Source organism: Gymnoscopelus braueri (genome assembly GCF_963280865.1).
Source record: "Gymnoscopelus braueri genome assembly, chromosome: 17".
Lineage (NCBI taxonomy): Eukaryota > Metazoa > Chordata > Actinopteri > Myctophiformes > Myctophidae > Gymnoscopelus > Gymnoscopelus braueri.
Genome location: NC_137617.1, coordinates 14,071,002 through 14,096,477, shown reverse-complemented (window position 1 = coordinate 14,096,477; position 25,476 = coordinate 14,071,002). Strand labels below are relative to the sequence as shown.

The following is a 25,476-nucleotide window of genomic DNA, read 5'->3' as shown; positions in this document are numbered from 1 at the left end:
CACCAAGCTCCGTCTCCTGTCCAGTGTCCAATTTGTATAGGCTATGCACTGAAAAAGGCCCTTTTCTGACCCCTGACCTCACTGGACGGCCCGCCACTTTTCAAAATGCACCTGTGCCGCTTAGCGGAGCGTGTGGCGGTGTAGAGGGGGTCTCCCCGAACGCGTGCGTACCTTGCAAGTTCCGGCACCAAGCTCCGTCTCCTGTCCAGTGTCCAATTTGTATAGGCTATGCACTGAAAAAGGCCCTTTTCTGACCCCTGACCTCACTGGACAGCCCGCCACTTTTCAAAATGCACCTGTGCCGCTTAGCGGAGCGTGTGGCGGTGTAGAGGGGGTCTCCCCGAACGCGTGCGTACCTTGCAAGTTCCTTGCACTGAAAAAGGCCCTTTTCTGACCCCTGACCTCACTGGACGGCCCGCCACTTTTCAAAATGCACCTGTGCCGCTTAGCGAAGAGTGTGGCGGTGTAGAGGGGGTCTCCCCGAACGCGTGCGTACCTTGCAAGTTCCGGCACCAAGCTCCGTCTCCTGTCCAGTGTCCAATTTGTATAGGCTATGCACTGAAAAAGGCCCTTTTCTGACCCCTGACCTCACTGGACAGCCCGCCACTTTTCAAAATGCACCTGTGCCGCTTAGCGGAGCGTGTGGCGGTGTAGAGGGGGTCTCCCCGAACGCGTGCGTACCTTGCAAGTTCCGGCACCAAGCTCCGTCTCCTGTCCAGTGTCCAATTTGTATAGGCTATGCACTGAAAAAGGCCCTTTTCTGACCCCTGACCTCACTGGACGGCCCGCCACTTTTCAAAATGCACCTGTGCCGCTTAGCGGAGCGTGTGGCGGTGTAGAGGGGGTCTCCCCGAACGCGTGCGTACCTTGCAAGTTCCAGCACCAAGCTCCGTCTCCTGTCCAGTGTCCAATTTGTATAGGCTATGCACTGAAAAAGGCCCTTTTCTGACCCCTGACCTCACTGGACGGCCCGCCACTTTTCAAAATGCACCTGTGCCGCTTAGCGGAGAGTGTGGCGGTGTAGAGGGGGTCTCCCCGAACGTGTGCGTACCTTGCAAGTTCCAGCACCAAGCTCCGTCTCCTGTCCAGTGTCCAATTTGTATAGGCTATGCACTGAAAAAGGCCCTTTTCTGACCCCTGACCTCACTGGACGGCCCGCCACTTTTCAAAATGCACCTGTGCCGCTTAGCGGAGCGTGTGGCGGTGTAGAGGGGGTCTCCCCGAACGCGTGCGTACCTTGCAAGTTCCGGCACCAAGCTCCGTCTCCTGTCCAGTGTCCAATTTGTATAGGCTATGCACTGAAAAAGGCCCTTTTCTGACCCCTGACCTCACTGGACGGCCCGCCACTTTTCAAAATGCACCTGTGCCGCTTAGCGGAGAGTGTGGCGGTGTAGAGGGGGTCTCCCCGAACGTGTGCGTACCTTGCAAGTTCCAGCACCAAGCTCCGTCTCCTGTCCAGTGTCCAATTTGTATAGGCTATGCACTGAAAAAGGCCCTTTTCTGACCCCTGACCTCACTGGACGGCCCGCCACTTTTCAAAATGCACCTGTGCCGCTTAGCGGAGCGTGTGGCGGTGTAGAGGGGGTCTCCCCGAACGCGTGCGTACCTTGCAAGTTCCGGCACCAAGCTCCGTCTCCTGTCCAGTGTCCAATTTGTATAGGCTATGCACTGAAAAAGGCCCTTTTCTGACCCCTGACCTCACTGGACGGCCCGCCACTTTTCAAAATGCACCTGTGCCGCTTAGCGGAGAGTGTGGCGGTGTAGAGGGGGTCTCCCCGAACGCGTGCGTACCTTGCAAGTTCCGGCACCAAGCTCCGTCTCCTGTCCAGTGTCCAATTTGTATAGGCTATGCACTGAAAAAGGCCCTTTTCTGACCCCTGACCTCACTGGACAGCCCGCCACTTTTCAAAATGCACCTGTGCCGCTTAGCGGAGCGTGTGGCGGTGTAGAGGGGGTCTCCCCGAACGCGTGCGTACCTTGCAAGTTCCGGCACCAAGCTCCGTCTCCTGTCCAGTGTCCAATTTGTATAGGCTATGCACTGAAAAAGGCCCTTTTCTGACCCCTGACCTCACTGGACGGCCCGCCACTTTTCAAAATGCACCTGTGCCGCTTAGCGGAGCGTGTGGCGGTGTAGAGGGGGTCTCCCCGAACGCGTGCGTACCTTGCAAGTTCCAGCACCAAGCTCCGTCTCCTGTCCAGTGTCCAATTTGTATAGGCTATGCACTGAAAAAGGCCCTTTTCTGACCCCTGACCTCACTGGACGGCCCGCCACTTTTCAAAATGCACCTGTGCCGCTTAGCGGAGCGTGTGGCGGTGTAGAGGGGGTCTCCCCGAACGCGTGCGTACCTTGCAAGTTCCGGCACCAAGCTCCGTCTCCTGTCCAGTGTCCAATTTGTATAGGCTATGCACTGAAAAAGGCCCTTTTCTGACCCCTGACCTCACTGGACAGCCCGCCACTTTTCAAAATGCACCTGTGCCGCTTAGCGGAGCGTGTGGCGGTGTAGAGGGGGTCTCCCCGAACGCGTGCGTACCTTGCAAGTTCCTTGCACTGAAAAAGGCCCTTTTCTGACCCCTGACCTCACTGGACGGCCCGCCACTTTTCAAAATGCACCTGTGCCGCTTAGCGAAGAGTGTGGCGGTGTAGAGGGGGTCTCCCCGAACGCGTGCGTACCTTGCAAGTTCCGGCACCAAGCTCCGTCTCCTGTCCAGTGTCCAATTTGTATAGGCTATGCACTGAAAAAGGCCCTTTTCTGACCCCTGACCTCACTGGACAGCCCGCCACTTTTCAAAATGCACCTGTGCCGCTTAGCGGAGCGTGTGGCGGTGTAGAGGGGGTCTCCCCGAACGCGTGCGTACCTTGCAAGTTCCGGCACCAAGCTCCGTCTCCTGTCCAGTGTCCAATTTGTATAGGCTATGCACTGAAAAAGGCCCTTTTCTGACCCCTGACCTCACTGGACGGCCCGCCACTTTTCAAAATGCACCTGTGCCGCTTAGCGGAGCGTGTGGCGGTGTAGAGGGGGTCTCCCCGAACGCGTGCGTACCTTGCAAGTTCCAGCACCAAGCTCCGTCTCCTGTCCAGTGTCCAATTTGTATAGGCTATGCACTGAAAAAGGCCCTTTTCTGACCCCTGACCTCACTGGACGGCCCGCCACTTTTCAAAATGCACCTGTGCCGCTTAGCGGAGAGTGTGGCGGTGTAGAGGGGGTCTCCCCGAACGTGTGCGTACCTTGCAAGTTCCAGCACCAAGCTCCGTCTCCTGTCCAGTGTCCAATTTGTATAGGCTATGCACTGAAAAAGGCCCTTTTCTGACCCCTGACCTCACTGGACGGCCCGCCACTTTTCAAAATGCACCTGTGCCGCTTAGCGGAGCGTGTGGCGGTGTAGAGGGGGTCTCCCCGAACGCGTGCGTACCTTGCAAGTTCCGGCACCAAGCTCCGTCTCCTGTCCAGTGTCCAATTTGTATAGGCTATGCACTGAAAAAGGCCCTTTTCTGACCCCTGACCTCACTGGACGGCCCGCCACTTTTCAAAATGCACCTGTGCCGCTTAGCGGAGAGTGTGGCGGTGTAGAGGGGGTCTCCCCGAACGTGTGCGTACCTTGCAAGTTCCAGCACCAAGCTCCGTCTCCTGTCCAGTGTCCAATTTGTATAGGCTATGCACTGAAAAAGGCCCTTTTCTGACCCCTGACCTCACTGGACGGCCCGCCACTTTTCAAAATGCACCTGTGCCGCTTAGCGGAGCGTGTGGCGGTGTAGAGGGGGTCTCCCCGAACGCGTGCGTACCTTGCAAGTTCCGGCACCAAGCTCCGTCTCCTGTCCAGTGTCCAATTTGTATAGGCTATGCACTGAAAAAGGCCCTTTTCTGACCCCTGACCTCACTGGACAGCCCGCCACTTTTCAAAATGCACCTGTGCCGCTTAGCGGAGCGTGTGGCGGTGTAGAGGGGGTCTCCCCGAACGCGTGCGTACCTTGCAAGTTCCTTGCACTGAAAAAGGCCCTTTTCTGACCCCTGACCTCACTGGACGGCCCGCCACTTTTCAAAATGCACCTGTGCCGCTTAGCGAAGAGTGTGGCGGTGTAGAGGGGGTCTCCCCGAACGCGTGCGTACCTTGCAAGTTCCGGCACCAAGCTCCGTCTCCTGTCCAGTGTCCAATTTGTATAGGCTATGCACTGAAAAAGGCCCTTTTCTGACCCCTGACCTCACTGGACAGCCCGCCACTTTTCAAAATGCACCTGTGCCGCTTAGCGGAGCGTGTGGCGGTGTAGAGGGGGTCTCCCCGAACGCGTGCGTACCTTGCAAGTTCCGGCACCAAGCTCCGTCTCCTGTCCAGTGTCCAATTTGTATAGGCTATGCACTGAAAAAGGCCCTTTTCTGACCCCTGACCTCACTGGACGGCCCGCCACTTTTCAAAATGCACCTGTGCCGCTTAGCGGAGCGTGTGGCGGTGTAGAGGGGGTCTCCCCGAACGCGTGCGTACCTTGCAAGTTCCAGCACCAAGCTCCGTCTCCTGTCCAGTGTCCAATTTGTATAGGCTATGCACTGAAAAAGGCCCTTTTCTGACCCCTGACCTCACTGGACGGCCCGCCACTTTTCAAAATGCACCTGTGCCGCTTAGCGGAGAGTGTGGCGGTGTAGAGGGGGTCTCCCCGAACGTGTGCGTACCTTGCAAGTTCCAGCACCAAGCTCCGTCTCCTGTCCAGTGTCCAATTTGTATAGGCTATGCACTGAAAAAGGCCCTTTTCTGACCCCTGACCTCACTGGACGGCCCGCCACTTTTCAAAATGCACCTGTGCCGCTTAGCGGAGCGTGTGGCGGTGTAGAGGGGGTCTCCCCGAACGCGTGCGTACCTTGCAAGTTCCGGCACCAAGCTCCGTCTCCTGTCCAGTGTCCAATTTGTATAGGCTATGCACTGAAAAAGGCCCTTTTCTGACCCCTGACCTCACTGGACAGCCCGCCACTTTTCAAAATGCACCTGTGCCGCTTAGCGGAGCGTGTGGCGGTGTAGAGGGGGTCTCCCCGAACGCGTGCGTACCTTGCAAGTTCCGGCACCAAGCTCCGTCTCCTGTCCAGTGTCCAATTTGTATAGGCTATGCACTGAAAAAGGCCCTTTTCTGACCCCTGACCTCACTGGACGGCCCGCCACTTTTCAAAATGCACCTGTGCCGCTTAGCGGAGAGTGTGGCGGTGTAGAGGGGGTCTCCCCGAACGCGTGCGTACCTTGCAAGTTCCGGCACCAAGCTCCGTCTCCTGTCCAGTGTCCAATTTGTATAGGCTATGCACTGAAAAAGGCCCTTTTCTGACCCCTGACCTCACTGGACGGCCCGCCACTTTTCAAAATGCACCTGTGCCGCTTAGCGGAGCGTGTGGCGGTGTAGAGGGGGTCTCCCCGAACGTGTGCGTACCTTGCAAGTTCCAGCACCAAGCTCCGTCTCCTGTCCAGTGTCCAATTTGTATAGGCTATGCACTGAAAAAGGCCCTTTTCTGACCCCTGACCTCACTGGACGGCCCGCCACTTTTCAAAATGCACCTGTGCCGCTTAGCGGAGCGTGTGGCGGTGTAGAGGGGGTCTCCCCGAACGCGTGCGTACCTTGCAAGTTCCGGCACCAAGCTCCGTCTCCTGTCCAGTGTCCAATTTGTATAGGCTATGCACTGAAAAAGGCCCTTTTCTGACCCCTGACCTCACTGGACGGCCCGCCACTTTTCAAAATGCACCTGTGCCGCTTAGCGGAGAGTGTGGCGGTGTAGAGGGGGTCTCCCCGAACGCGTGCGTACCTTGCAAGTTCCGGCACCAAGCTCCGTCTCTGTCCAGTGTCCAATTTGTATAGGCGCACTGAAAAGGCCCTTTTCTGACCCCTGACCTCACTGGACGGCCCGCCACTTTTCAAAATGCACCTGTGCCGCTTAGCGGAGCGTGTGGCGGTGTAGAGGGGGTCTCCCCGAACGCGTGCGTACCTTGCAAGTTCCAGCACCAAGCTCCGTCTCCTGTCCAGTGTCCAATTTGTAGAGGCTATGCACTGAAAAAGGCCCTTTTCTGACCCCTGACCTCACTGGACGGCCCGCCACTTTTCAAAATGCACCTGTGCCGCTTAGCGGAGAGTGTGGCGGTGTAGAGGGGGTCTCCCCGAACGTGTGCGTACCTTGCAAGTTCCAGCACCAAGCTCCGTCTCCTGTCCAGTGTCCAATTTGTATAGGCTATGCACTGAAAAAGGCCCTTTTCTGACCCCTGACCTCACTGGACGGCCCGCCACTTTTCAAAATGCACCTGTGCCGCTTAGCGGAGAGTGTGGCGGTGTAGAGGGGGTCTCCCCGAACGTGTGCGTACCTTGCAAGTTCCGGCACCAAGCTCCGTCTCCTGTCCAGTGTCCAATTTGTATAGGCTATGCACTGAAAAAGGCCCTTTTCTGACCCCTGACCTCACTGGACGGCCCGCCACTTTTCAAAATGCACCTGTGCCGCTTAGCGGAGCGTGTGGCGGTGTAGAGGGGGTCTCCCCGAACGCGTGCGTACCTTGCAAGTTCCGGCACCAAGCTCCGTCTCCTGTCCAGTGTCCAATTTGTATAGGCTATGCACTCCTTTGAACAGCATTTATCCATTTAGATAAATTATTAATGTTTTAAATCCGTTTTTGTTACACAGTAACATAATATGTGTTATATAGCTTCGTTTAAATGCTTAATTTATAGTTTTAATGTGCAAATGAACCGTTTTTCAATGGTTTTCAATGGTTTCTTTTTACTCTAGAGGGTACTCTTATTCTGAAGAGATCGTCAACCGGAAGTCTTATTTCTGCTCCGTTATTTCTGCTCACGGAACACAGATCTCAGCGTGAGAGAGCGTTAGCACGTAGATTGAGAGCTGGTAAGGCAATTGTGCACGAAAATTATACATTATTCTGTGTGGAAAAACTCTTTTATTGTACTCATATGTTGTCAATATATTTATGCATGTTTACGTAATATTAATGGTATTTTCCTTCTTGTGGTTTTGTGTTTTTCTGTTAAATAACCTGCTGCTACATTCACGTCACCTCATGCAACCATTAGCACCCATTTAAGAGTTCTAATCTGTGTAGATTCTCTAGGGCTGGCTGCAATACTGTACAAGTGATAGTTTAGTTAGGTAACCATGTGTGTTTATGTGAGTGTGTGTTATTATAGTTAATAAATTACCAAAAGGCAGTATTGGTGTTAGTGTTGTTGTTGTCGAGTGGTTTACATCAATCATACGTGTGTACGTCCCTGGACCAAGGGGAAGATCTGAAGTTAGGTTGAGCTTTAGATATCGGTACAGACAGTTATTTAACAGCCAGCCCATGCGACGAGAAAAGTACGGAGATTGGTGTTGTTATCGGAGTAGCCTTTCACGTGAGGAGTGGCTAGGCTAGCTCAACGTCGTGGGGTCCAGTGTCGACGGAGGCTCGTCGTGGGAGAGGCGAAACGTCATCATGCCTGCCCAACTCGACGCCAAACCAACCCCCACGAGGATGGGAGGGATTTCGGTTCCGAGTCGGACAAGCAACGTCGAGGACGCGCGGGAGAGCCAGCTGTTTCACCAAGAGCTGACTACGCGGTGCTGCGACCCAGTCCGAGAGGAGGACGCGCTCGGCTGGCCGACAACAATCACCAAACACATCTGTTGTGCTGAGTCGCAGAGAGCAGAGCACCGGCTAAGTGGCTAGTGGCTAAGCTAGCAGTTTGAATGGGACGTTTACGGCCGTATTAGCTAAATCTGGCATTTAAAAAAAAAAGAATTTATATCGAATATCTTAAATACAATGAGACAAACACATTTAGGCTCTCTACCTGTGCTCAAACAAGCATGACAGCACACAATAAAAAATATAAACATGTTGTGTTGATGAGACCGAGTGTGGATGAGAATCAGCGTTGCCATGTCGGCTTATTATAAGCGACTTTGGGCAGAACTTTTTCTGGCTTTTTCTGTAAAGTTGCTTGTAAAATTGGTAGTTGCGGGTTGCGTTTTTTTTGTGTGGCTTATTTATAAAGTGTTCTTGCTTATTTAGGCTTGCTTCCAATTTTTTTATTTTTATTTAAACCAGTGGTCTTCAAATATTTTCATGAAAATGTTCTGTGCCAGGGAGCATTTGTGGTGTTAGAATGTTTAAAAAAAAAAAAAAAGTATTTATTTTATTGCAAGAGTTTATTTTAAATAGCCTATGTACAAGCTCACGTGAGCTTGTAGATCGGCTATTTTCAAGTAGCTGATGTCACTAAGCCACTTCTTTTGGGCTTGTTTTCATAGACCTGGTTGCTTATTTCTCTCGCAAAATCTGGCAACACAGTTCCGTTCAGTTCACTTACTAGCTCAATGATTAATAAACGAACAGTATAATAATAATAATAATACTTCGCTAATAATATCAATAATATATAAATAATCAGTACTCAAGATGACTATATTTTATTTTCGGTTCAGGTGAACCAGTCTATGAAATGAATGATTGTGACTCTGACTGGGCACACTGTCATTACATGATCTATTCTGGGGCACAGATGTAATGACATTTTTTCCAGGTAGCGTGCCTTTGCATCCGCGTTCAGCTTCTCTCTGTATGGTATGTCTCTGTCACGCATTGTGTGTGTATGTGTTGTAGACTTTACACAGACTGTGTGTTCAGGAGACGTTGTGAGTAGCTGTCAATGTTGTTGATACGACCCTAAATAAGATGGCCGCCGAAATACGTCACTGGTAGCTAGGCTCCTCCTCGACTCCTCCCTATGCCCATTCTCTTATAGAGAGGAGTTATTTTAAAGATTTTTTTGGCCATCTTGGACGCCATCTTGAAAATAACACCTTTCCAGTGCTCAAACTTTGGTAAACTTTTAGTATGTTATTAAGGACACCTAATACTGCAAGAAACAGCTGAAAGACGTTTTGTTGCAATTTGTTTTGGGTGAGGTGCTTTTTTTTCATAACTACAGCCGCCTATCCTGGCTATATCGCTTTATGGACCGGAGCTGTCTGTCATGGAATTTTAAACAGTGGTGTAAAAAATAGTAAAGGAGACAGGTTGACACAGCAGGAGTTTTGCACCCACCTGAGAATTAGAAATAGAATCCAACGTTATTATTTGATCATTGGCAAGCATTTGCATTTAGTCTTGTCTCAAGTTACTTGAGACATATGGTTGGCCTCAATTCAATAGGTCAAGTCCATCATAATATATTGTAGGCATATAAAATGCTAATCATTTTGAGCTGAAATTAGTTGAACAAATTGACAGTTTAGAGTCGGATGTTCTCCACATTTAAAGCAGGAACCTTCAGTAAACGGCTGCATTACAGTTCCATTACTTACCATCACCAGAGAAGTGACCAATGACCACCGAAAAATATTGTTTTCTTTCCTTCTCTGCAGAATTCAGAATGCCTGTCAAATCCACTGGATTTATGGATCCGTATGATGTGTCTTAAGTGGCGGTGCCTTTTGGCGCCATCAATCGGACTCATCTTTTGATTCAAGCGCTGACGATATACAATGGGATGAACAATGGGCTGATGGTGGACAGAAAGAAGAGGGCACAAAGAGGGCCAAAGATAGAAGGTAAGTGTTACTGTTTACAGTATATCAAAGTAGATCCCAACATTTTTCATTTCATGAGCCCCAGTGGAGCAGGTGTATTGTAGTTTGCAAGGTCAAAGTTTAGCCCTACATTTACATTGTTCTTGTTTAGAATGACTGTAGGTGTAGCATCTCTGAGTCCTTTCTAGCTTCAGCTCTTTTTGAGTCAAACTACCTTATTTAATCACATCAGGTTTGCGGAGCTCGAGAATAACATGGAGACCATCCACAACGCCATGAAGGTCCGGGACATGGTCAAATGTTTGAAAGAGTTTAAGTGCCTACGTCAAGCCTTCCTCAAAATCCAAACCAAGGAGGGGTATCCCAACTTCTACATCCGTTTTCTGTCTTGGAAGATTTTATCGACGAGGTTAGTACGTGTTAGATTGCACGTCTAGTAATGGACTTCAAAATAAGACTGGAGCTTGAAATTTACAAGATTATTGTCAACAAATGTCACCCTTTTACACACATTCATACACTGATGGTGGAGGAAACCATGCAAGGCACCAACCTGCTCATCGGGAGCAATTAGGGGTTTAGCGTCTTGCTCAATGACACTTCGACACTAATTCTGGGGGATTGAACTGGGAACCTTACAGTTGCCATCCGGCCGCTCTAGGTTTTAGCCTTATTGATACAAGACTGTCATATATTATATTAGAATATGACCGATGACCGTGTTGATCCGAGGTTAGCTAGGTTGAAATGAGTTCCATTTCAAATCTATAGCTTGAGCTAACATCTTTAGAAGCTACGGTTGTCATCATGCTTTAGAAGTACCTTGTTATAGACGTTAGGTTGTGGTGATTAAAAAAAAAACACAAAAAAAAAAACGTTACAACACGTTCTTTACAGATTAGGGGGAAATGTCATTTTAATATGACGTCGGTCTTTAGAAGCCCAAAAGAAGCTAGTTTAAAGTGTTGTTGATACAAAAAGAAAACGTTACAAAACGTTCTTTGCCTGTGAAAAATGACATTTCCCCCTAATCCATTTAAAACGTCTCATTAGCTTGTTTTTATTTGAATCAATTGAATGTAACAACGGAATGTTGTCCTTCAAATCATGTGAAAAGGAACAGATCTACAAGCTAAAGAACCTTATCATGGGCTTAGCTTGTAGAACTGTTCTTTTTTTTTGCACAGACGTTGTACTAGCAGTTCAAGATGGTTTCTCTCTAGCTCGTAGACGTATTTATGATTCTGACGTTTTCAATCTACGAGAGTTGTAGGGTTCACGCCCCATGGAGACATAGACTTTCTGCACTATGCCCCGCAGACAATCCAAACGTGTACAAATTGAAAATAAAAGGTGCTTACCCCCAAGCCCCAAATGTTAACTGTCTCTACGCGGTAGTAGTTTAATGTAATAATCCATATCTTTCAATAAAGAAGTGTTTTAATGTCGTCTGTGGCCGATTCTGTCGGAAGTTCCCAATGGGCTGTGGTGACGGGTAGTGACAGGGCGCATTCGGTGAAACCCGGAATTACACTAAATGTAAAGAGGAAGTAAACGAGGGTGAAAAAATGGCGTTCGGCCACAGACGGCATTAAAACACTTCTTTATTGAAAGATATGGATTATTACATTAAACTACTACCGCGTAGAGACAGTTAACATTTGGGGCTTGGGGGTAGCATTTTCAAAATATTTGAAAACTTAAAATGAGACATTCTGCATAATGAGTACTTTCTACTTTTGGTACTTTGAGTACATTTCGATACTAATACTGTTACTCAAGTAAATGTTTAATTCTGGACTTTTACTTTTAACAAAGTACTTCTACATTGCAGTAATGATACATTTACTGAAGTAAAAAATGTGAGTACCTTTTCCACCACTATTTTTTGTAATCTTGTTTGAACTACATGTTTATTGTTCCCCCTCTCTCTCATATCTATCTAGGACCATGCCGTCTTGTTGTGTTGACCAGTGTCCTGAGGGCTCCATGGGCCTGAAGAAGGATTTGAAGGATGTAGATGACAGGTAAATAAACTCTCCAGCTCTTTGGGGTTTTATCCTTTTGACCAGTGGTTCTCAAAGTGGGGTCTAGGGACCCCCAGGGGTCATTGAGGGAGTTCCAGCGGGACCTTGACAGATCTGTAACAAATGGTAACGTTTGTAACCGTAAATGGTAACATAATGTACCGTACCCTTACGGGTCCATTTGGTTCCATTTGTACATACTCAGCGTTATCGTGGCCAAATCATGGTCACCAAACTGAGGCTCCTTGAAATGAAAAAAGTTTGACAACCACTGCTTTTGACAGATACTGTATGTACAAATAATATATGGTCATCTATATGCATTTTTGTTAATAAAAACATCAATATCAACAGCCTGCAGCGGTTGATGGCGGTGCAGCAGCTTCGAGCCAAGTACGGCATTAACATCAAAAAGGGGTTCAACGGAACCAAAGACACCATCTACCAACACGGTGAGTCTATGGATAAACAAATCTTTCTAACATGCAGTGTCATTTACTTGAATGTGTCATTTTCTCACTGAGTCTTGTATGAGCATGTGACGAATAAAACCTCTTGAATCTTGAGAACTCCAAGCACACTCACTCATCCCATCCCAGATTAAAGATCACATGTTGGTGCTTGAGTCTTAAAAGGCACATTCAATCAACTTGATTTATCATATTTTGTCATTTGTCTTATGAAATCTAAAATGCTGTTTAATGTATGTTTCCTCAGGTGAAGGTTTTTGGAGTACAGCTGGCGAGCCTACCTCAGTTTGAAACTGAACACGGTAGTGTACCAAGGTAAATGGAGCCAAAAATAATGTCAGTTAATGTTTCTGTTCAAAAGTATTTTTTTGCTAATTTCATTTCATGTGTGTGCTTCCTCAGGTTTCTAGTCGATGCCTGTAAGATGTTTCTGCTTCACGTAGATACAGAGGGTCTGTTCAGGAAGGCAGGATCCATTGTTCGTCTGAAAGCACTCACGGTGAGTCTAGTTGATTTTAGTATTAGTAGTAGATGTTCTTTTCGTATTGCTGTTTGTCCTGCGACCTTGACCCTGGGAGATGTCTAAATGACATGCTATCCAATCAGAGCTGGGCGATATGACTTTAAATCAATATCATGATTATTTCAAACTATAATTGTCTTAAACAGTGACATTTGCAGATCTACCAGCTCTGCTATTTTCACTATTTTTGCATCTCCTACCATTGTACAACGACATACTGTATAATACAGGGTTTGAGTGGTTAATCAGATAAATCGATTTAGTCTGTTAGACTATTTCATGTTGATTCATTGATATCAAAAACTAAATCATAAAAACTGGCCAGATTAAGTCTGTTACCGTTCTAAATATCGGTTTTGATGAATTGCCCAGACCTATATCCAATGCACATGTGTATAAATTAAGTCTAACGCAATGTTTCATTGTTTCTTCAGGCCAAGCTGGATGCAGGTGAGCAGTGTGTGTCCACGGCTATTCCCTGTGACGTGGCCGGCCTGGTGAAGCAATTCTTCAGGCAGCTGCCAGAACCCATTCTGCCCACAGAGCTGCATGAAGCGTTTCTGAAAGCCCAGCAGCTGAACGACGAGGAGGAACGCACCGCCGCCACATTGCTGCTGTCCTGCGCTCTGCCTCACAGAAACCGCTGCTTTTTCGACTTCCTCCAGAAGGTGTCCCAGAGGTAATATTAGACTGATGAAAGAGTGTTCACCAGCTTTTTTAATTAATGAATTATTTTACATGGCTTAATCTTATATTAAAAGAATATTAAACTTGTGAAAAATATGTCCACACATCCCAGCTCCATAATATGCATTTTAATCTTTATTTGCTAATGTTTCATCCGTCTGATCTTCAAGAACAGACTGTTTTCTGATCTTGAAGAAGGAGGGCAGACAGCCAAAACTTGATCAAATAAACATGAATTTATATGGAACTGGACTCATTCTTACATGACTTGTATAGACCATATACATCCCGTACTGTTAACATTGCCCTCACACCTGGTCTGACCCAATTGTCACTGTTGCCTTTATGCATATTTACCTTTTTATATCTTACTATTCTTTCAGATTTTGCTTATATTTTCTTCTATGTGAAATCAATGCACCCAATGAATCAAATTCCCAATGAATGGATTCCAATTCTAATTGTACTCTGTGATTGTTGTTTGTGCCTACCCTAGGAGAGCAGAGAATAAGATGGACAGCAGCAACCTGTCCGTCGTCTTCACGCCTAACTTCTTTCAATCTGGAGAGGGAACTGCCAAGATGAACGCCGGCACAGAGAAACGCCTTACGTTGCAGAGAGCAGTCATCCACTGCTTCATTGACAACGCTCAGGACTTTGGTACGCCTCTAGACGTCACAGTTCATTTCTAATCTATGCCATTAATTTGGACAACAACCACTTACACCCTATATACTCCCCCCTGTCGATCAACTAATCAATGACTTTTGTATTTTGTGATAGGTGCGTTACCACAGTTCGTCATGGAGAACGTTCCATCCATGTTGGCCAGTGAGGCCAGCACTCTGTCACCTCCTGAAGATGGACCCAAGGAATGCTTGGGGATGAAGAGGAAACGTAGGCGCAGGTTTGGAGGTATGATTACTTATTAATATGACAGAGAATGAAATTTAATTGTATTAAATGCAGATGTAACTATCTTTAAATGGTTTAAGTCAAGATATTATAAATGGTTTTGTTTGTTTCGCATTTCAGATGTGGTTAGTGGTGGTCTGATCTTCAAACTCATCAGAACACAGACATGTAGTCCCCAGTCAGCCACATATGGTAGGTATACCAAGTCTTCACTTCACCTGGTTTAAATGTTTTAATGAGCTTGTTTGCAAATTCTCTTCCTGTGCTTCAATATCTGCTCATTGTCTAACTTATCTTGGTGCAGAATGAGTTTGCAGATATGATCAAAGATCCTTAAATCCTATTATGCTGTTGGTACAATGATTTTTACATTTGACTTTTCCTCTGCAACGCCCAACTCCAACCTTGGCAGTATTTGAAATTTGTTGCTTTTCTCTCTTTAATAATTGCAGATTGTGGTCCCTCAGACGTTGTACTACTGAGCTACAGGCATGCAGTGGTCAACAGGTATGTATTTATTTTCATAGTATTATATATGTTGTATATTATAAAGCTTTCCTTTCTTGTGTTTCAACATGATCCTGACTCTCCATGATTGGGAAAGTTATCATACACTACACGTCTTTTATTTTTTATAAATTAACCGTACACGTAATCTGATTTATTGCATTAATTTGACTAATCTGATCTAATTTTTCAGCGTGGAAGAAAAGCAACTAGCTTTTCCAGACTCCAAAGTCAACCAGACAGAAGCACCTCGCAGGTCTCTACGCTCACGAGTTGGCCTGGGGACAAGAGGCAAATATGTTGTAAGTGTTGTTGCCTGAAAAACATTTACATTTCCCGACCACTTCGGTCTGCCACCTCGGGGCGACTGATTGCCTCGTCACTCAAGGGTCCTTCTGGCCGATCCACACGGTCACGACTCTTTTCTGTTCTGGCCCCACAGTGGTGGAATGAACTTCCCACTGATGTTAGGACAGCAGAGTCACTGCCCATATTTCGCCGCAGGCTGAAAACTCACCTCTTCAGGAAACACTACCCTTCCTCTCTGCCTGACCTACTTGTTGTTAACTAGTTGTACGAACGCTTGTTTTCTATTGTTGTATTGTTTATTGGATCTTGTTTAGTCTTAACAATCTTGTTTAGTCTCGATACACTTATTTGTTTTAGCTCATGCTCATTTGATTTAGCTATTTTGTCTCATCTGTTTAAGGAAATAGGTAGCTGATATATTGCACTTTTACCTTAGCGCTAGGTATACTCTTGGTTGCTTGTTTTTGCAGAAAATGCACTAAAGACTTCTGGTGATTAGTAGTTTTCGTTCCCTACCTATGTTGAATACACTTATTGTAAGTCGCTTTGGATAAAAGCGTCTGCTAAATGACTGTAATGTAATTTCAGATAAACTAATGACCAAATTGATTCAAATCGATGCCATATGTTGTTACATTTTATTAATCAAACATTAATCCTATATCTATCGTCTGTCAGATAGAAACCACATGTGTCCAAAACTGTTACTTTTCAGGATTCAAATTAAAAAATAACAACACGTTTCGAGCTTGTAGATCTGCTATTTAAAAAAAAAAAAATCCTGAAAAGTAACAGTTTTGGACATATGACATACAGTACTGTATTTGCACCCAACAGAGACGTTTCATTAGTGGGACTTCATTTTTTTTTTTAAATACTGTGTCAATCCTAATTTTGTATGATTTACAACGTTTTAACATTCAAACTGAAAGAATGTAATACATTTAACACCAGAAGGACGTCTTGAACTGAACTTTACTACTTCGGTTGCATGAGCTGTTAGGGGTTTATTTTTGGCATTTTTATCCTTTATTTAGATAGGAAAGTGTGAGGAGACACCAGAGCTGCCTGTAGGACAGGGAGAGGAGAGACCTGGATGGATGAAGAGACTTGCAAGGTTTATCCTTGTGATTCGCAAGACGTGGAGCTGCTGTCAGAGCCACCAGGTACCCCTTGGGGACATTTTCTTTTGCATCATACTGCTGTGTTGTGTAAAATTGTTTATGAGCAACAAACCCAATAATCCTGTTTCTTCTGAGTGAACCTGATCATCCTCTGAAGAACTAACTGAAACAGAATTAACATGATATTGCACTTGTTTAACATCTGTTGAGGCCCTTTTTAAGAACACGACTAACTAAAATGTTATCTCTCAATCTACTCAGGAGAGCACCAGCAGTTTCCGCACCACCGAAGACTAGGACTACAGCCCGGCTTTCCTGCGTAAGGGAAACAAGTCCAAGGGTGAGTATCCATACTAAAACGGCTTTGATGGAATTATAGCAGTGGTTCTCAAACTTTTAATGTCAAGGATCCTCACATGAAATGATCTTGACCGTGTGAATCAAGATCATTTCCACATTCACTCCAGTGTCAACAAAGGGCTGCAATTATCAATTATTTTCTTAAAGTTTTTTTTTTTTTATCAATTACAGTAGTTTAATTAACTGTTGCAACCCTACATCAAAGTCCTATTGTGGGATCCTTTGTTTTTAACTGACCTGAAATGTGTTTTCTCTTCCCTCTAGAACAAAGAGGTGGCAAGCTGGAGAGCAGAGCAGTCAGCAGACCTGGGCTGTTGGAAGAGTGAGCGAAGCCTGCAGGAGCTGGACATGTTGCTGGAGCAGCTGACCTCCCTCAGCCTGGTGCCTCGACGTCAGGCGCACAGGTGCAGTATCAAGACAAAAGATCGGCGACAAGGAGTGTGCGAAAAAGTACAATGACACCTGCAGGCTCCGATCTTCACGAGACAATATCAGTGCCTCCATGTTGATCTCATGCAGCTCCTTGGGCAGGACAAGAGAGCCACCTAACAGCAGCAGTACACCACCACTGTCTTGGTTGGTTCCTGTCTTGGTTGGTTCTGGCCTAGACGAGACTTTAAAGTGCCAATCCGGGCAAAAAGGCAGGTGATTGCCCTGTTTACGGACACTTGACAATTGTAGGAACCTCCAGACTGACACGTCGGTCTGGAAAGACTGTGTGATTCCAGTTGAATTTTTTTCATCAATGCTGGTGTCACAGGAGAGATCTGGGCATTACCTTTATCAATATTTCTGGAGGTTCGGGATCATCCTGGGGCTCAGAAGATGGTTTTGGAGATTTAAATGCTACACGCAAGATTAATACTTGATTATACTTTTGATCTTATTCATTTAATTATCTTTATTTACTTTATACATTGTCTGCAAGTTAGACAGCCAGTCTAGGGCATGGTCCTTTTTTAACCACTGCAACATTGGAACTAAGACATTAGTTCCAATGTTCCCAGTTAGAGGTTATACTAGTGTCAGCACCACTACAGCTACAGGTATTTGATGTATGGATGGACTGAACTGTTGATGCAGGTAAACTTTGTTTAACCACTATTGCTATTGTTTTTGATGCAGATGGAACAAGGCCAAAATGTTTGTGTATCTAGTGCACTGGTTTTCAACCCTTTTCATATCTAGGTCCATTATTTATAGGGCATTTGAGCCACAGACCAGCATTGACACAATTTCCCCAGCTTTTGATCACACATACACACATATACCGAGATGCACGTGCGTGCGCATGGGTGCGCTTTTCCACTTCGAAACACCTCCACTTCGACGCCCCGGGGGTCCGTGGAAACAATGAACATGTAACCTACAGCCATGATTGGGGAGAACATAGTGCTTGATCTTGGGATGATCATTATCATTTTATTTTCAATAATCGTTTCAATATTTTTTCTCTCTCCAAATGTGAATCATACATTTTTGAATCGTCTAATTTTCTATTGTACAGTCTTGAATCAATCAATTTGTCTCAAATGTACAGTCTTGAATCAGTCAATTTGTAATCAATTATTTGTTTGAAATGTACAGTCTTGAATCAGTCAATTAGTAATCAATTATTTGTTTGAAATGTACAGTCTTGAATCAGTCCATTTGTAATCAATTCTTTCTGTATAGTGTGTGTGTATATAGTTTAAAAAACGTTATATATTGTTCTTTCATTAAATGTCTTAAATTCTTTCAAATGTTGGAGTCGTAGTGAATTTATTCACAATGTAAGGTAAATAGCACATTTTCCCTGTGCTGTTAGAAGTAGTGCAATTATTAACTATGGTCGAAGAATATGACACGGTGACCGATGTGCCCCCATTTGGAACGATCGAAATTAAATGGTATAATGTAGTAAATATAATGTAAGTATAATCATAGCTGAATGGGGACTTCTGTCAACAAAGTACATAGGATTTAAGTGATTGGATAACAAAGCAGTAGAAAATTACTCTCTAAGATATGTAATGTCCTCTAATGAGCAGCAGAGGGCACACATGTGCTATATTTGTGCTATATACCTTTAACCACTTAAACCCCATATGGTTGACCGGAGCCCCTCAGGGCTCTATACTAGTGTATTTTCTGGTATTGTGGGGATAATCTGAGTTCCCAGAAGTTCTTGCACTTATGGGGAAGGATTTAGCTGAAAATAGCAGATCGACCAGATCACAACACGTTGTGAGCTTGTCGATCTGCTATTTTCTGGGGTGAACAAGTTAAGGATTGTATTGTAGATCAGTCATATCCAGTTTGCATTCGTTACCTAACCTTCATAATGGAATTTACAACCCCAATATAAACGCCATGTTTTGATATCTCAAAGATCTAAAATGTAGCCTTACTTTTTAATAGCTTTGAATTTTTTGCTGAATGCATTCATGGTCATTTCAAATGTAATGCATCAAAAGTCATCATTGTTGCATAGGCCTACATCACACTTGTTAAAAAGGGCAAAGAAAAGAAAAATGCTAATCCCTTCCATAGGAAGTCTTTGTATCGTGACTCACAACAATGCAATTTTAAAATCTTCAAATATGATTATTAAATGCTCTTCTTAGAGCACAGACTGCATTTATTTATAACGGAGATAACTCACAGTACTCTGTGCTTTGTTCTGTGATGGAGTTGGCTCTTCAGTGGGATGTGGAGTTTATTTCAAACACGGGTGGGTGAAGTGTATAGATTTTATTATACATTTTATTCCATTTTATGCTCAGCTAGCTGGTGTTTCAATAGGAACAGCGACTAAAGTGACATCTGCATTTCCAGATGGGAAAAACATCAGCGATTGTAGTCAAAAATGCACATTCAAAGATTGTGATGTAGTGTGAAATGTAAGGAAAAACAGAAGAGCAACTCTTCCTCAGGCGACAGAGAATATCAATGCAGGGCGTGATTAGATTGTGTCAGCAGGAACAGACCGTCGACAACTACATAGAGAGGGATGTTATAGTAGGGTTGCATTGCACAAACCCCTCCCATAACAAAGACAAATGCGTGTTTAAGAGTTCAGGGGTGCAACCATCATAGGTACTTATCTACAAAGATGTTGGAAAAAAAGTTATTGGCCAGATGAGCCATATTCTCCACAAGGTGTGTGGCATACACCAAGAGAACGGCACAGGCCTGATTGCTTTGCCCTCAACAATGTTGAGGTATTTGTACTTTACTTGAGTATTTCCAATTTGCAATACTTTTACTTCTACTCCACTACATCTCAGAGGCAAATATTGTACTTTCACTCCACTACAATTATTTGAAAACTTTAGTGACTAGTTACTTTTCAAATTACCTTATGAAAGATACATTAACCACTTTAGCCCTATTTTACAACTAGGCTATTTGAAAATAGCAGATCTACAAGCTCACAACGCGTCACATCGCGACACGTTGTGAGCTTGTAGATCTGCTATTTTTCAAATATTTTAGTACTTTAACTTTTGGTACATTTTGATGCCAATACTTCTGTACTTTTACTGAAGCAAATTTTGAATTCTGGACTTTTACTTGTAACAGAGTATTTCTATATTGCAGTATTGGTACTTTTACTTAAGTAAAGAATTTGAGTACTTTTTCCACCACTGGGTTTGAGACGGATACAGTCTTGCATGGTTTGGGTCCACTTCAGTTGAGGCTGACATGATGAAAGAACGTATTCTCCATCAGAGGAGTCCTTTGACCATTTAATCCAGGACTGAGGGGGGCATAATTCCACTGGCCGCTCTCTGACTCTTTAGCACCAAGGAGAGACTCTCAGACCCAAAACTTAGAATATTTTGCTGTCGTTGGATAAGTTAAGTTGTGTGATGTTAGCATGTTAAGTTCAGCAAACTAGGAGGAGGAGGAGAGGAAGCTAGCACGGAGGGAGAACAACAGAGAGGAAAACTTGCATGGAGGAAACACATTACAAGATGTCAGAAACCTAAAGATAGACTGTTCCACAGAGAGCAGAGGAGATACAGAGTTCAGCCTGACACCCATCCATTCCATTCCCTACCTTTTCCCAGTGCACACGACCATTTCACCCAGAGACAGACAGACAGATAAACGTATATAAATGTATTATTGATCCCTGTGGGAAATTGCAGGTGATGTAGCAGCAACAGCAGTAAGCATGAAACACAGGATACACACAGGCAAGAGTAGAGAGATAAGAATAAGCTAAAATGATAAATAAACAGACCCTAGCCAGCTTTACCATATTTCTTGTTGATAATAAAATGTGTCATCTAAATATAGTTTATTCCATAAGTCTGCAGTGCTCTACGGAGTGCAAAACACACTTAGAGGACTGGTCCTGTCATGCTGGTTCCTTTTGCTTGAATTGATTTCATAGCCTCACTTATCAGCTGTTTGACACACTTTGGTCGTATGCTCTAACTACTTTATCATTTTTATATCAAACTGGACAGATATGAGGGCTGCTGTCATTTAAATTCCCGGGTTTATTTGTGTCTGCCCCTGATCATGGGTTCTTCTCTTCAACACCAAAAAAAAAAAAAGAGAACAAAAATTACTCAAATACAACCACAGACCAGGTTTTGATTCCCAGTATAGGTGGTCAAGAAGAGAGGAGCTGGTTATTTTGTGAGTGCAAGTAAAGAAAAAAGACAAATAACCACACAAAACATACTGTAGATGAATGATCCACCTCCACCAGACCTGCCCTTTGTCAAGGTGCAGTGACAAATGACACGTTTGGCCGAGTTGTTGTGCAGTATTCCTGAGTCCATAGACTAGAGTTAAATCAAAGACTGGAGATATCATGTAGACCATAGTCTGGAGGCATAAGATTCTATGGTATGATAGACTGTTGGTATAAGGTTGTAGGGTTAGATCAGAGATTGGTGGTATAAGGTATAGGGTTAGCTCATAGACTGGTGGTATAAAGTTATAGGGTAAGTCCATAGACTGGAGGTATGAGGGCACAGCACCTCACCAGCCTTGTAAATGTTGCGCTCACCCGTTTCATCTCCACGGTGATGTCTGACATAGACCCTATGTGATGAACTTGTAATCCACAAAAAAGCATATGTAACCAAATGGACTTTTGAGGTTACTAAAAACATAAACTACTGACTACGCCAGTTGGAATTTCACCAACAACCAATTAAGGCTTTAACAGAGGTTCGTAACAGAGCTTAAAGAACTGGGTAGGGAGGCTCAGGAAAGACACCAAGTTAGAAAATGACATTTTATTCACATTAAATTAAAAACGGCTTCTGACAATTTAGGCCACAATAAATTAGTCATGGTCTTCCTCAATAAATTACCATTTCCTTTTGACTCAATAAACACATAAAATACACAGCAAACAAAGCACACATACAAATAGGGTTTACTGCAATCTCAAAATCTGGCATATAAAAAGGAGGGAGGACCAACATTCTAATTCAGTGGGTTTAAGACATTACCAGGTTAAATAAATACACATTTTCAACAACAAGTCAACATTACGTGCACGTAATACCTAAAACCACTTCGGGGCGAGCAGAGTGCAGCGCACCTTCGCAGAAAGCTGCCTCACTTATATAGTTTTAACCATAAGCATTACACATCATTTACAAATCAACCCCATACCATAAACCCATCTCTTGCTGGTCACGCTGGATCCCACTCTGCTCGCTCCATGTTCAGTCTGCCTTTATTTGTGCCACAACACACTGCTTTTAAAGAGCACTGGCACCACACCCACAAACACCTGCAATCAATGACAAGCAATTAGCAATTAGTTGGTTTTGTGATAAGTATCCAATTTCTCCACAAGTCAGAACATAAAATGGCTTTTAGAGAGACCAAGTGCAGCTTTATTCGTCACATCACTATACTTTCAACATTTTATAGACGGACAATTTAACATGTTGAATGGACCCACAGATCATTCAAATCACTGTCAGAACAAGGATGAAGAATTGAAAAGGACACCCAAAGTGCAGCAAAATATTTGGCAACAATCTGTTGACCACCACGTGTCACGTTCACATCCGAGTGGTAACTGGGAAGTTTCTGACTTCCAAGTAAGAAAAATCTATATGAATGGTTTGTCCATGCTGTGATGTCATGTAAACACAAGGAGAACACACAACGATCACAGCAAAACCTTTGATCAATCAATAACAGCATGCTTTTAAGCAGACTCTCTAGTTTCTGTTTCTGTATTAAATACAGTGGAATACGGTTCATTTGTTATACTGTAGATGTAATGAAAGCAGCTGAACAATTGTTCTGATCTAAACCACTTGAATGTTCTGAGGTGGGAAGTTCCAAGTCAGAAACTTACCAGTTACCACTTGGCATGAACGCACCATAATTGATGGAGCATTTTGAACCTACAGTAAATAAGCCACACGCCCCTGGAATTCACTTCACCTCTATACCTTCTGTTTGACTGACCTATCAAATGCTCCTCCTCTTCTCTGGGACAGTCCCTTCTCATTGCTGTGGGTAAGGCCATCACATCACTATGATCAGACTTAGACATGGAGGATGCAAGACTCTCCTCTGTGATGCTACGTAGCTTCCGTTTCAGGTCTGCCTGGTCACAGATGAGAGAGAGAGAGAGAGAGAGAGAGAGAGAGAGAGAGAGAGAGAGAGAGAGAGAGAGAGAGAGAGAGAGAGAGAGAGAGAGAGAGAGAGAGAGAGAGAGAGAGAGAGAGAGAGAGAGAGAGAGAGAGAGAGAGAGAGAGAGAGAGAGAGAGAGAGAGAGAGAGAGAGAGAGAGACAACTACGTGTTGAGAGCTTGTAGATTGGCTATTTTCAATATTTGTCTTACGATGAAGTATATATAGGGCCCTATGTAATCAACTCACCGTTTCTGTCTTCCAGGAGCTGTATGTGTCTGACGGTGTGTCTGGTGTTCATGTGGAAGCGGTGGCTGTCAGTCAGATGTCTCAGGATGTGTTTGGAGTGGAAGGCTGTGGAGGTGAAGTAGACCAGCTTGGGGAGCCTATGGCATGCACCTCAAATCTCCTGCCCTGGAGGAGAAGGAGGAGGAGAGGAGGACGTTTTGGTTTCTGGAGTCAGTTCTCTGCCAGACTTCTTAATATGCCTCTTTTCAAATACAGAGGGTAACCCAGAATCTTCCAGAATCCGTGAAGTTCTGTGATGTTTTTTTTTGTTAACGTGATCAGCTATTTGAATCATTTTAGAACATTTTTAAAGTATAAGTTCTAGGTTCTGGGTTCCCGGAACACATGGTTAGTACCACCTCTTGGGCAGGGCCTAAATTAGGCTCTGAGAAACTTATCTGAAACCAAGCAGTAGCGTATGGAAACAAATCCAGAACCTGGGAAATACATTTCATGGCACAGCACGGTTCACTTACAGTAGTTCTTATAGTTGAAAAGAGCCAAACATATTTAAAATGATAAGAATGAGCCTGGTTTAGTCCTTTCTTTAATTTGATGTGTGTGTCTGTGCATGTGTATGTGCATGCATGTGTTAGGCGGCATACCTGGAAGGTAATTTGGTCTATATCAGTCCAACAGAAATCATATAACCGAGATTGCTTTCCCTCCACCTCCTTCACACAGGTCAGGAAAGATAGGGGAAAAAAAGGTGACATGTTTACATTAAACATGGCAATGGCTCATGTATCAGTCCCACACTTTATTAACAATGCAAAAGAACTCCCTTCAGCCGTACCACCCATAGCCAGTTCTCCATTAAAGACAGAGGTTCTTTACTCTGGAATACACACACATACACTTTCTGCATACACACACACACACACACACACACACACACACACACACACACACACACGTGCAGACACGTGTGCACACACACACACACACACACACACACACACACACACACACACACACACACACACACACTCAATACACAGACACTTACACCCACACATTCAACTGCACACTAGGTATTTGTTGTTTGTCATGTCTTATGTTTGATTATTATGTTTAACTTGATTATTATGTTTAACTACTTGTTTATTATTTTTTAGGTGAGAACCCTTTATAAGCCCTTTATGGGTTTCTTTTCTCACCTGCACTTATTGTTGTTTTTAAAAAATGTTACCTTTGTAATGTTTTTTATTGTGCAAATAAATACATCAAAATCGAACTCTTACAGCCCACCTGGTACACATGTATTCCTCTGGGCGCCAGTCCCAGAAGGATTGAGCTTTTCCTCTCTTTTTTCCTCCTGTGTGTGAATGACAGATTGAGACAATGAAAGCAAAATACAAAACATACACTACAATCTGCAGCTAATACATTATATAGTGGATGCAAAAGTCTGTAGGCTACATACTGTACAGCAGTGGTTCTCAAACGTTTTCATGTCAAGGAAGGACCCCCAAAATGATATGTATTTGGCCGCAGACCCCCATCTCAAACATTTTTGTTACAGGGACCCCCAGAAGCCAAGATTTGAGTTACAAATGTTCAAATTAAACGTTTTTTCAAACCCAGCTGGGTGAAGTGCAAAGATTTTATTATACATTTTATTCCAGCGACGGGCTGGAATAAAATGTGATGGGTAATATTAATAAGGCTTTTATTCCTGAGGTGGGGAGACATGTTTTCTGTGAAGGTCTGAACAACCGTAACAACGGTCACACCCAAATTTGTGTCCCTATCGAATCTCGTCTGTCTTCGTCACTTCCTGTTTCTTAATGCGATCTAATAATAGTTTTTTTCCAATGTGTCACTTTAATGACGAAAGATCGTCTATTCTTTTTTTAAATTAAAACAAAATAAATCAGTAATACACTTCAAAAATACAAATTGTTACGGTGATGTAATGTCATCATCATCACTAACAGTGGTGGGATAAGTACTTTTTTACTCAAGTAAAAGTATCAATGAATACTGCAATGAAGAAATATTCAGTTCAAGTAAAAGTCCGGTAATCAAAATTTACTTAGTACAAATGTATTGGCATCAAAATACTTAAAGTACCAAAAGTAATTAAAAAAAACTATTTATAACTATTTATATT

At 44.2% G+C, this 25,476-nt stretch overlaps 1 protein-coding gene across 1 annotated transcript; it reads left to right on the top strand.

The window, feature by feature from the left end:
- Window positions 1–9,796: 9,796 nt before the first annotated feature.
- Window positions 9,797–18,054, top strand: LOC308104975 (rho GTPase-activating protein 11A-like; the record flags this gene model as incomplete). Its single annotated transcript, XM_080455610.1, has 14 exons — window positions 9,797–9,951; window positions 11,489–11,569; window positions 11,949–12,021; window positions 12,287–12,354; window positions 12,442–12,538; window positions 12,997–13,241; window positions 13,746–13,909; window positions 14,033–14,164; window positions 14,285–14,356; window positions 14,617–14,671; window positions 14,865–14,973; window positions 16,018–16,146; window positions 16,366–16,444; window positions 16,729–18,054. The coding sequence occupies 13 exons, from the start codon at window positions 9,797–9,799 to the stop codon at window positions 16,399–16,401; spliced, it is 1,416 nt and encodes a 471-aa protein (XP_080311736.1). The 3' UTR covers window positions 16,402–16,444; window positions 16,729–18,054.
- Window positions 18,055–25,476: the final 7,422 nt, after the last annotated feature.